At 40.2% G+C, this 12,879-nt stretch overlaps 1 protein-coding gene across 4 annotated transcripts in view; it reads right to left on the bottom strand.

Moving 5' to 3' along the window:
• cacna2d1a (calcium voltage-gated channel auxiliary subunit alpha2delta 1a) overlaps window positions 1-12,879 on the bottom strand; it is a 40,328-nt gene that overhangs the window by 14,581 nt on the left and 12,868 nt on the right. For all 4 annotated transcript variants that reach the window (XM_088287209.1, XM_088287219.1, XM_088287228.1 and 1 more), the window contains exons 7-23: window positions 11,412-11,543; window positions 11,028-11,097; window positions 10,908-10,958; window positions 9,920-10,019; window positions 8,296-8,454; window positions 7,303-7,407; window positions 7,158-7,236; window positions 7,045-7,094; window positions 6,871-6,960; window positions 5,680-5,742; window positions 4,222-4,305; window positions 3,748-3,822; window positions 3,548-3,619; window positions 3,405-3,476; window positions 3,276-3,337; window positions 3,046-3,122; window positions 45-105 (exon numbers count right to left, since the gene is read on the bottom strand). In XM_088287209.1, coding sequence (XP_088143335.1) covers window positions 45-105; window positions 3,046-3,122; window positions 3,276-3,337; window positions 3,405-3,476; window positions 3,548-3,619; window positions 3,748-3,822; window positions 4,222-4,305; window positions 5,680-5,742; window positions 6,871-6,960; window positions 7,045-7,094; window positions 7,158-7,236; window positions 7,303-7,407; window positions 8,296-8,454; window positions 9,920-10,019; window positions 10,908-10,958; window positions 11,028-11,097; window positions 11,412-11,543 — 1,402 coding nt within the window. The remainder of the gene's footprint in view (window positions 1-44; window positions 106-3,045; window positions 3,123-3,275; window positions 3,338-3,404; window positions 3,477-3,547; window positions 3,620-3,747; window positions 3,823-4,221; window positions 4,306-5,679; window positions 5,743-6,870; window positions 6,961-7,044; window positions 7,095-7,157; window positions 7,237-7,302; window positions 7,408-8,295; window positions 8,455-9,919; window positions 10,020-10,907; window positions 10,959-11,027; window positions 11,098-11,411; window positions 11,544-12,879) is intronic.

Here is a 12,879-nt window from a genome sequence, read left to right as displayed (position 1 = left end):
ATAAATGTCATGTCCGTTAAAAAATGAAACGCGCTCCATCTTACCTCGGCGCAATGAACGTGTAGCCGTATTCGTCAAACTTGTCCGCCAGCAGACTCTCCGAAACTGGTGACAGGTGTGAAATATTACAAAGGAGGCAGAATTTTGGCGTTGTCTTTTTGCGCACTCGGCAGAAATATCTTCATATGTCAATTAATTAAAATGCAACGAATGAGGTAAAAATATTCTGGAGAAATGATGTCGAAGATCTTGGAGGAGGTCAATATTTAAAATGCCACTTAACTTGGTAATTTTTTTTACTTTGAAATTTGGGGAATTTGTGGAACGTTTTTTCATATGATCTGAAGATTTTGAAAGTCAAGATATGTGGAAGAAAATACAGTACTTGCCATCTTTGCCTGCGGTGGAAGGAGAGGAGAGGTGAGGAGAACCGATAGGGAAGAGAAAAGGAAATGGGTGAAACCACAGCGGGGGGTCAAAGGTCACACAATATTTTATTCACAGAGCCAGTCCTGAATAGAAATATTGCAAAAGGCGTCCAAAAAAAATAACGAGGGGTCTGGAGTTCTTTAAGCATTTGGTGGCGAGCGGGCGAACGCGGAATCAACCGCACGTCGAGTTCTCATGACGACAGCGGCCAATCGTTGGCCCTCGTTGGTCATCGGCGGGTAATTGCAGCCAGGTGCTTATTTTTCCTTTCATGGCCGTCCCGCTCGCTCGTCCCTCGCCGCGATGGATTCATGGCGAGTGACGACGGAATATATTTGTCTCGAGGCGGGGGTCTTCGCGCCCGCTCGACGTAGATTGAGGCATGAGTTCAATTACGTTGTGGGCGAGGCGTGCCCTTGAACGTTCTTTTGGAGCATTCTTTCGCTGCATGCAACGCAAAATCACAAACAAGAATGTTTTGGGGAATGTTTGTAATCAATTAGCGGTTGGGCTCAGAATTGCCTCTGAACCTTTATTGTTGAGCATTTTGGGCACTTTGCGGGATCACTTTTGGGAAGGCCTATTGATGTTCACGCATTGTTTCATCGCGTATAAAAGCAAATCACAACAACATTTTTGGGTACAACACTATCAATTAGTTGGTTAGGCTTGGCCCCTAAATTGTCCTTAAACCTTCCTTTTTTTTTTAAGATTTTTTTTTTCCCTTTTACTCCACTGAGGTCTCTTTAGCTTTCATCATTTGCCTTTAAATTGGTAGTCCGACATAAAAACTGCTCAACTAGTATTTTCTGACTTGTAATCTAGTTTTGAGAATTTTATTAAGGTACACGGTCTTCTTTTAATTTACGACGGTAAATTAACTACATTGTTCCTATTAACTCATTCACTGCCATTGACGGATATAGACGTCAAAAATGACATTCATTTTACCTGGGGTTGGCAGTGAATGAGTTTAAACATTGGAGCATTTTCTTTGTCTTTCTATCCCTAAAGACATTTAACGTACCGCAAACATCCCGCTTCTAGCGCCAAAACCACATCTGAGGGCCGGCGGAACAGGTGGGGAGGGGGCGTTTTAAGGCACGCACGCACTCTGTGTGGGCAGCGCTCGCATGCAAAGCTAAGTAGATGACGGCCTCACTACACACTCGTCATTAATAATCACAGGAAAAAGTAATTAAATGAAAAAAAAAAAAAGAAAAAAAAAGGAACGGGATGGAAGTCAGGAGGAGAATACTTGCCCAGAAATGCTGCAGGAATCCCGACACGCCACAAGGTCGGGTGATGAGAAGCAGGTCAGGAAAGAAGGAGGATAGGAGAAGGGGGGAGGGCGTAACAACAGGGTTACACAATATTTTATTCAAAGTGAATAAGAATATTGGAGACACAAGTGGATAAATACGACAGTGAAAAGCAAGTAAATAACATCCGGAAGCGAAAAAACAAAAAAACAGAAGGAGTACATTTTTACACTAATGTACTCCAGTCGACTAATTATTGAACGGCTTGTTCTTGTCTTGATTCAAAATGCACTAATTATAATTAAAATCAAACATTAATAAAACATTTAAAAAATTAAAATTGCAGTCATCCTTCTTTTATGTGCATCTTGGCCACTTGGGGGCAGTATAATACTGACATACCAAAATGGGCATAAATGGTCAAAACTCAGTAAGCTGCACTAGTCTTCATTCTTTGCAGAGGATAAAGAATAGGTCTCCGAGTGTTGTTTGTTACTTTTCTGTTTGATATTTAGTTTGTCAGGTATCGTCAACTTTCTCCCTATCTGCCAAACTGTTGCTTGTTGTGACGCGAGTCGGGTTGTGTGGCGTACAGACAGGAAAAGCCGTAGAATTTACAACGGCCTCTTTTCTCCCGCCAATACATTCCTGCGCTGACGTTGAAGGTGCCAATAAGCCGATTTGGACGAAGCAAATAGGCGATGAAAGAGGAGGAGATGGAATGCTGCCGCGCTGAGAGGGATTATCAATGTCAAGATTGTTGCCAGTTGATTTTGGCTACAATATGATGGGGATTCTCGGAGAATCCAAATGCGATAAAAAGTAAGATTGTGTTCCAAAGTAATAAAAAAAAGGAAGGTGTGGAAGTACAAGCCCTTCTGTTTTGGCTGCTTGGTGTGCTAACAAGAGCTGAATGATTTAAAAAAAAAAATTTCCCCCCCTAAAATGTGATTGCGATATAAAGTTATTATCTTTTTTGATTGCGATAAACAATATCAGTTTATTACACGTAAATATTTTGCTTTTATAGTTTCAAAAACGTGAATTGCGCAAGCAAACCCTCAGAAAGTGTCTCGGGTGAGCGATTTTCACAGCACATATGAAAGCAGACACGCTTGTGTGCAACTTTGAACCCACACCACAAGTCAGCGTGCGCTGCCAACAGCCAAACAAGAGACGACATATATACAACGAGTGCGTCAGTGATGGATAGCGACCATCGCGACTCCGCCGCCTTACATGGTGAGCGGTAAACGTCAGCGCTTTTTTTCCGTCGTTAACACGCCGCCCGCCACGGCGTGTGTCATCCCGTCAGGACTTAAGTGTGTAAATGAGTGGAAAATTGGAGACTTACATTTTGCCTGGGTGATGGTGTCGCCGATGGTGGCCCGAATGTAATATGAGCTGTAGTCGGGCAGCACCAACGCCAGACTGACACACACACACAACAAAACCTCATTTTAAAAAGACTTCATTTAACTTTTACTTTGAGAGAATTTTTCCGAAATGAAAAACAGGGACTATTTTGTGCGGTTTTTTTTTGTGTTAAGCACAAAGTGGGCTTGTGTTCTGCTGTGTTGTTACCTGTAGTCTGTTCCCTTCACTGGCGCAAAGGTGTACGTCCTGCGACCCACATCGATGTAGCGCTATGAGCGCAACACACGGTAAGATTTCGCGTCGTGTCATGACGCAATTTCTCGTCAAGGAAATTACCTCATCTTGCGATTTGACCAGAGCTGATATGGGGTAAGTCCCCTTGAGGCCACCAATCATCTTCTGTCTGATCTGCAAATGCAAAAGTTGATATGGAAAATGCAAACCTCGAAGAATGACTGATGCAACATGCCATGCGATACCTCCACTTTGATATCACTCTCCAGCTCGGCATCCAAAAAGTCCAACGTCACGGGCTCGTGGAACTCAGCCGTCTGCGCAGAAAGAAAAGCCAGAAAATTAACAGGGTTGTTTGTTTAAACTAACCCGCGTGTTCCAAAGCCATCGAAAACGTCAGGCGAATGGAAGAAAAATGACGTTCCGACCACAGAAGAGGACGTACCGGCGGCTTGAGGTTGGGGTGGAGCAGCACGTATCCATTGGGATCGATGGCAAAGTAGTAGCCGTTTGGGCCGAACTATACGAGAAAAAATTTGATTGATTGATTTATTTTTTGTTCATTTACATCACACTTGATTAGCAGGCATTTTTAAAAAAATATATTATTACGATTATCATTGTGTTATTTTTTTTATGGAATTTCTCGATGTCATAAGGGTGTAATTAACTCATACAATCCATGAGACATACATATACATTTAAAAAAATGTAGTCCCCGCTTCCCAAAGACGTATTTATACGTTTTAGCCTTTTTCTTTTCTTTTTTGCATCATAGCTCGGTGTTTTTATAGCATTAGAATACAATATTCTGTTGGCCTCTCAAAATCAGTCAAAATCCAGAAAAACGCTGGAATTGAAGGGTTTCCTCGAGTGAACATTTCTGGGATTAAATGAATTAATGATTTGACCATCTTACAGTAAAACGCGGCGTGAGCCTCTTGATGTCCTCCAGCGAGACGTCGATGGCCATGACGCCCAAGATGAGCTGGTTCTGAGATTTCTGTTCAAAAGAAATTGAAAGCACAAAATAAACAAGTCAAACCCACAATGCATTGCCGGAGGGGCTAATTACGACGCTCCTCCGAGTCCTCCTTTAGAGGAAATGAGCCGCAATTGAAATCTGGAAAGTTTCATTCCCAAAAGCCTAACATGCCGCCATGAGTCAGCGCTGAGGTATTTCCAGCCAAGCGGCGACGGAAAGCAACCCCGGCGCGTAAACTCATCTTGACCCACTTTAGTCGCGCCGTCATTTGTCTCTCGCCGAGCCGCGGGTTTGATCCGCTCGTCTTGCGCTGCCGACCTTGATAGTGGCGGAACGCGTGGGGGAGAAGTGACGAAACGTCAAGGACGAGTTAAAAACGTCCCCCCGGAGTCAGAGTATCGCATGTACTGGATGTAATGAAAATGACACTCATCCGCTAGGAGATTGTTGACAGATGCTGAATGCTTGATTCTCAGCATTTATATAAAAATGCTTTTTTTTGGAACGCACCATTGCATAAAAGTTAAGTGATGTCGTGTCTCAGCATTAGAAAAAAAAATAATAAAAAGATAATAATGTTCCTATTCTAAATGTGGTCCTCATCTCTCAGCCGAAAATAAGAATCGGTGGGAATGTTTGTCTCTTAGCATAAGTAGCATCATCATTTTTAAAGTCAGACATTAATAGTCACTCTCAGAATTTGTACAATGTGTTTTTTTTCCCCAAATAATGACGTTCTATAAATCACTGTCTGCGTAAATGCTTGACTCTCAGCATTCTTGGATTTTTTTTTAAAAATAAAATCTGATAAACAAAAGAGAAGAGTGAATGCTTCTTTCTTGGTTATATTTTAATTGTCACCCAACGTAGAATTAGTGTGAATGCTTGTTTCATGTTTATAGTCCGGATGTAAAAATAATTTGCACGAATGCTTGTCTCCCAGCATGTACAGTATAATTTATCGTGACCTAAAATAGAATCAACGAGAATGTGCGTCTCCCAGCATTTACTGTACAAACTGACAAAAAAAAACCTAATATAAAAGACTGGTGTGATGTCATGGAGTAGTAATAAAAAATAAATCGGAAGAAATATAATTAGAAAGGTGTGAACACTTGATTCTCAGCAATTTTATGGAGTATTTTTTAATCCAATATACATTTGGTGTGAATATTTAAACTTCTGCATTCATAGACTCAAAATATATTTTAAAAAAAATAAAATGCATGACTTTATATTTTTTAATTGTTTTAATTAATTAATTTATTTGATTCAATGCTTTCATATACGTTTTTTTAATAAAGGTGAACATGAATGATCGTCTCTCAGCATCGCTCCCCCAAAAAATAAATAAAGAAATAACAAAAATAAATACAAAAAAAAAACTCTTACCTTGGATCCTGTGTTGGTCTTGTTGAAGACGGGTAGGGTTCCAGTGATGACGAGTCCCAGCTCCTGTTGAACATGCACAAGTTACACAACACAAAAAAACACAAGTGGTTCTCAGCATGTTGAGTGTTAAAGCATAAAAAAGGGAGCTGCTTGTCCCAGTAACGAAGCCCAGAGACATTTTGTGTCAGCATCTTATCAGCCCAAAGGGATGGGGCGTCCATTTTGGCTCGGCGCGTTCTTATCGGCGCTGTCGCTTTTACCGTGCAAAACGCCGCCGGCTCGCAGTGATGTGAAAAAATGTTTTCAATGCGGCAAAATAAAAAGTTCATCCATCAATCGGGTTTGTGGGGTCGATTAGCGGCGGGTTGAGCGTGAGTTGAGCCAGATAACAAGCAGCAAGTATTTGCACTTTTAAAAATGGACATTTTGTTTTTCTCTCCAAAATGGTGCCGCCCTGTGTAATCTCCACATCTGTCTTCTGTCTTTTCACGGCATCACTTATTTATGACCAATTTCATGCATTTAGGGCCAATTCAGGATACAAATGAGCAAAAGAAAGATAAAACTAGTAGTAAGTTGCGCAAACGGGATTTTATTTTTTTTTTCTATTCTTCCATCACACTTTAGCAATGTGACTTGCAGCGTGTTTAAATCAAACACAAAAAAACAATGGTATCGCTGAAATAAATGACGAAATATTAAAAATAAATAATTGAATACAATTAAATACAGTTAAATAAACATGGCAATAAAATGAAAGGGAGAAAAATAAAAAACAATAGATATAAAAAAAAAACAAAGAAAGTAAATAGAAAATATAATAAAATTATATAATCTTTAAAAAAATCCAATATAAATAAGTATAATCAAGTAAAATTAAATAAAAATAAATTAATTAAATTAAAAATAAATTAGTTAAATAAAAAATAAAAGAAAAGTACCGTAGTAATTATAAATAAATTATTAAAAAAATAAATATAATACAATTTTATTTATATATATATATATATACATATATATATATATATATGTATGTATGTATATGTATATATGATGTACCGCTACTACGTGTTTTCCCAGCTCCAAAGAAATCAAATTATTAGTTACTTTGATGAATTCATGTGAATGCTTATCTCTCAGACATTACTTATCATTTCATTGTGCAGCTTAGTTTAAGACGGCAGATGTTACCAGTGCATCCTGGTACACGTTGGTCCACTGGACTTGTTTGGCCTTGCGGTCGGCTTTGACCATGGGCCTGCCCAAAACATCCAGATATTCCTGCAAAAATTAAAACATCAATACATGAATAAGTTAGTTATTTTTTTCACATAAAATGCTGTGTTGCCTCACTGTGCTCTTTACCTGAGTGTTCAACCTAATGGCCCCAATGGATGGGATCTCATAGTAGTAACCTGAGAACAAATGAGCTGAATTAATTCTGACGACTTTTGGTAAAAAAAAAAAATCACACATACCTTTGTTGGTGCAAGCCATCCACTGAATGGGCCCTTTGTCGTAGTTGTGTTGACCCACTGAGAATGTGAAGATGCGCACCTGTGTGGAGAGAAAAATGTTGTCATTTAGACTAGTTAAAATAATTTTTTAAAAGTGGCCGCTCACGGCTTGCTTAGGGTTGAACGTCTTGAAAATCTCCTCTGCGCGCTCCTCGCCTCCGTCGGTGAAGAGCATGATGATTTTGTTGCAGTTAGCTCGAGACACGTTCATCTGCAAGAAAAAGAATACAAAAATAAGTGCAAGTGTTGGCCACAAGAGGGAGACAAACACTCACCGATGCAACTTCATACCGTTTAATGGAGGGTAAAAATGTGGTGACGCTTTATCCGTTAAAAAAATGCATGGAACAAAAATGCTCGTAAAAATTTGTCGCATTTTTAAGAGAATTTCATTTGTCTAACTTGATTATGCTCATAACATTATTCAAAAATAAGCAAAACAAAATGCGCTCATAAAAAATAAAAGTAATTATCAAAATGTACTACATCCAAATAAAAATAAAATACAAAAAAATTAAACAACTTCAATGAAAATACAATTAAATGAAACAATATTGTATTACATTTTAGTATGATTTAATACATTAAAAAAATAATGAAAATAAGTAAAATTACTATTAAAACTAAATACTGTACAGTAAATGTGTAAAATTAAACTCCAACATCCTAAAATTTCAAATCTACTTTTTTTTATACATTGTAATAAATTAAAATGTAATTAGATAAACATATTCAATGAGACAGAATGTACAAAAATAAAATAAAACACCATCAATAAAAACAAAAAATAACACTTGTGAAAAATGCAAAGAAATATTATAAATAAAAATAAACTAATCGAAATCAAAAGAAAATACATCAAATACAATTTTACTGTAGCAGATTTTCACAACTGGAGGGCGCACCGCATTAAAGGGCGCAGTCACGTCAAGACATGCCTCAGCGATAAAACAACAGCTAGCATGCAAACTAACATCAAATTAAATCCAGATCCAATCCAGATTACCAAATTAACTCACATTTAAGGCGGGAAAACTAACATAAAGCTTCAATTAGTTGTGTTTATGACGACTCTTCGATGAAACATTTGGTTGCCCACCTGTGCGAGCTGCTTGAAGGCCAGCTCGAAGCCGCGCCTGTAGTTGGTGGTCCCCTTGGCGCTGATGCCCTGCACGGCGTCCTTGAGGATGCGCTTGTTGCGCACGTTGGCCTGCACCAGGTTCTCGAAGCAGGCGGCGTGCGTGGCCTTGTCGTTGAACTGACGTCAGGACGAGGGGGGGGGGGGGCAAACAGGGAGAAGGAAGGCGGGATGACGAAGGGGACGCAGAGGAGACGCACGGGCACATATTTGTCGCGGAAATATGTGGCGGTGCTCCATCATGCACGTGACGTAAAATATCACCGGTAAGAGCATGTTTTATGACACATCGGCTTTGCGTTTGTCATAAAATAAGGCGAAGGTTTACAGACCGAAGGAGGCTAGAGGAGCAGATGGAAGGATAGCAAGGAGGAGAAAGAAGGCAAAATGACACAAATACTGATTATGGAACAACTCAAAAGATTCGACGGTCAAGTCATGCAAGCCAGAGTTCGAATAGTTTGAGATTTTGCATTATTAGTTAGTTTTATCTTGTTTTTAGAGGAGATTTGACAAGTCAGCATGATTCAACAAACGATAGACTTCAAGTGGCGGCCACCAAACTAATTGGATTAAGTTTTGAATTTGAATTATTTTTAATTAATTAGTTTTTTTACTTGGGAGGATGATTTAAAACTCATGTCATAATAATGCAATTTAATGGGCAATATTTCATAGATTTTTTTTTCTATTCTTTTAAGTAAGTAAATGAATTGACATACCTGCCACACACACATTCACACGCACACACACGCACAAGGTCCTATTCAATTATGAAGGCTTACGGCGGGTTGATTAAAAAAAAAAAAAACATCAATATTGTGATTGCAGTGCTGACTAATTGCATTAGTTTGAAATGCTTTTAGCTGATTTGAAGCCTAAACACACCCCCCCCCCACACCCACACACACACAGAGAAAACAAGACACATGGCTCCATCAAGGCAGAGCGAAGGAAATTGCGATCAATGGCTCCTTTGAAGCGCAAATGGAAATAAATGCCATTGGCGTTCACGCCGGGCGGAGCGACACCGAGCGGATTTGCAGATTTCTTTTCACATGCAATCCCGTTCCACGGATACGCCGTATTTTCAAAATCACAGGACGTGTGCGCTCGCCGCTTAAAATGATGAATATTCCCAGTGTCAGTGAACGCATCCATGCCTGATTTAGCGTGTTTCTTATAACGGAGGCGTGCGACGCGGGCTCATCGATTAGTCAAACGCGTCACGCGAGCGCATATGTTGGGCCAATGAGACGGCATTACATAACGTGTGCTTGACATACAACACGCACAAAAAGGTCAAACTGCGATAAGAAAGCGACAGAATCCAACTCCAAAGTACATCGGCGGTTGAATGAAAGATCCATCTTGCAACTGTACTTTAATTCGCTGACGCCCACGTCACTCACCAGGCTGCTTTTTAAACCCATACACACCTAAAGTCACAGATACTACAGTAGAATGTGAACTTTGACCCCAAGCGAATAGTAAGTGTCGTTTGAAAATCAAAAGTCGATTTTTTTTCCCTTTATGGGATGGTCTTTCGAATAATTAATTCTTAAAAAAAATAGAGAGAACTCACATAGACGACGTTGACGTAATCGTCGTCCGCCAGCGTCTCCAGCATCTCGCTGACGGACGTTCGGATCAGCTTGAGGGTCAGGCCCGACACGCTGCCGCTCCTGCAGAGAGTTGACAACACGTTTTATGCTGCAGTACTTACATTTAAAAATTTAGAATGTCAAATAAAACTTCATAGCACTGATTAAAAAAAAAACAAAAAAAACATTTTTTTAATTATATATATATATATATATATATATATATATATATATATAATGCCATGAAATGTTCAAAATTCAAAATAATAATATAAGGCAAACACAAAGTTTCAATCGGCTCTATTATTTTGCTCTGTTTTAAAAAAATTGGCTTAAAAAATGGCTAAACATTTCTTTTAATTATAAGAAATATATTTAAAATATTTTCAATAAAAAAAATAATTGCTATTTTTTGCAATGTTTGAAATAAAAAAAAGAAGCAAACTTATGTCAAGTGAGTGACAGACTGATATAAAAAAAAATATAAGAAATATATTTAAAATATTTACAATTTAAAAAAAATAATTAAATGTGATCAAATTAAAAAATGGAAGGTTACATGTCGGGAGAGTGTCAAACTATAGTGACATATAGAGATAAAATGAGGACTACTTTTGAATCAAAATAGCAACGGTGCAACATTATTTTTATGCTTTTTTTTTTTTATCTAATTAAAAATATCTGTGATTCCTACGAGGAATTTACATTGTGCATTTAAAACTGTTTCTTATTGGACTCTGTGACTTTAAGCCTTGGAAGAGGTCCTCACTCCCAATGCTCTGTCGTACAAAAATAACCTGGCATTTTACATGAGGGCATTTTTTTTTTTTTTTTTTTGCGTGGACTGTAAATGGCCGAGTCGTCCTCTGCGCTCGCCCGCGGGTTGATGCAGGGTCAACAGTCAAAGGGTTCCCGCATAAAGCACTTATTCCAGCTGACTGTGCGTTGAATCGCAATCTTTTTACTCACGCGTCCACCAGGATCAGCATGTCCTTGGGCGACGCCGCTCCCTGGATGTACCTGCCGGGTAACCGCAACGACACGTTAGTTTTTGTTCGGCCGTAAGAGCCCGCGTAGATCTTCACCCACCATGGCCGCCTGCGAACGTCGTAGAGGTCGATTTTATTGGCCGATTTGCTGGAGTCGATCCATGGAGAAGCTGTGTTTCGACACAAATAAACACTCATTTAGTCCCAAGCGTGGCCTCGAGGTGCCGTCATGCCACTTGGCTGACTGTCTTTATTCTTTTGAACTTCTGAGGCCATCATTTCAAAGTTAAACACAGCGGCAAGGAGAAGTGTCAAGTTTTGACAGTGCGAATGAGTCCGAAAGTGAGTCATTGTTGCCAAAAGTCGCAAGATGGAGGCATGCATGTACTCGTCACTAAAGTGGTGACGCATCGTGCACACAGCGCCCCGTCTTTTAAGACGACTTTGCCCGCGGTCAATGTTTCCGAGATGGCTTCGGGCTCACCTGGGAAGTAACGAGCCAATCCGGTGGCGGAACCAAACACCTGCCAGAGGAGCGTGGGGTCTTCTTCTTTGTTTCGCCGGAAAACATCCTCCAACGCCTCGGTCCAATTGAGCTCGTTCAGAATGATAGTGGCTGTAAAATTTGACACGATTGGTCCACAACTCAGCTGTAATACACTCACGCACATCGGCATAAAGTCGACACATGGTAAATAAAATACAGCATCGAATGCACTCAATCGAGTTGAGCTCATTTTGAATGATGGCGACTGTAATTTACTCACACATGGTGAAAATACAACCGATAAATGGACTTGACAGATGGTTTTGGCGCCAGTCAGCATCCGATGAGGTCATCTCATTTTTAAAGGGAGAAGTATAAAATATATCATTGACACCTAATAACAGAAATGCAGTCTGGTTCAGCATTGCGACACCAAGCAGCAGCCCGGCTATAAATTGCCCCCTAATATCATCTTTTTCCATCCAAGCCTCCCACGTCTCTCCGTGGGGAATCCTCCTCCTCGCCACCACGTCGCCCTGCAGCTAGGCTGACTTTCCATGCTTTGTAGGGTATGAAGACGCCCCCTGGCCCCTCCTTCGAGCGCTCCCCGTGGAGCCGAGCGTGCGGCCCTCTGTGATAAACGCTCACGATTTGGACTCTCGCACGCCCCGTCTGGACAAATGTGCTTCGGTGACGTCACCACCGCGCTCAGTCCCAAACAAGACTGCTAAATAACTAAAAAAAAAAATCACCCTAGTGGTAAAGTTGGGGAATTGCGCTTTTTTTCCTCACACTTTAGATTAAAAATGGCCATAAAGTGGTAATCTACGACCGAGGTGACCAAGAGGGCGGACGGGCGTCTGTCTGCGCATCATCGCCCATCCCGCGCCGCTGACGGCAATTAAGCGGCGGCGAGCAAAGTGGCGAAAGGTGGCCGATCGTCACGTCTGCTCGCTGACAACCAGTCGGCCGCCTGAATCGCTGTTCTGTATGCCGCTGCCATCTTTGTGTCAAAAAGCCCGTCGCATGATCTTAAATCCAGTCGGAAGAAAAATGACTTTTCTACGAGTCGTAAAAAAAAAAAAAAAAAAAAAAATCAAAACGTGTCCATCGTCTGATTAGGTCATTGAGGACGTTCAAGTGTTTGCAAGGACATGCTGCAGACATATTTAGCGTTGTACAACGCAAAATGGAAAGCATTGGGGCAGATTTCCCCTTGCACACTCACAATATTTTTGTCCATCATTAAAAATAAATAAATAAATAAATAAATAAAACACAGATTTACAGTAATGGGACACATCTTTACTTGTAAGATGCTTTAGTTCTCCCCCAAAAATGTTGTGTGTGTGTTTGTGTGGAGCTGTCGTTTAATATTAAATGGTCTAAGACATGGGTGTCAACCTCTGGCCCGCGGGCAAAATTTGGCCCTCAGTGTAAAAAGAATTGGCCCGCGAGGTTATAC

This window comes from Idiotropiscis lumnitzeri, chromosome 2 (assembly GCF_059441095.1).
Source record: "Idiotropiscis lumnitzeri isolate Australia: NSW breed Sydney's pygmy pipehorse chromosome 2, RoL_Ilum_1.0, whole genome shotgun sequence".
Taxonomy (NCBI): Eukaryota; Metazoa; Chordata; class Actinopteri; order Syngnathiformes; family Syngnathidae; genus Idiotropiscis; species Idiotropiscis lumnitzeri.
This window is presented reverse-complemented; position numbering and strand designations above follow the sequence as displayed.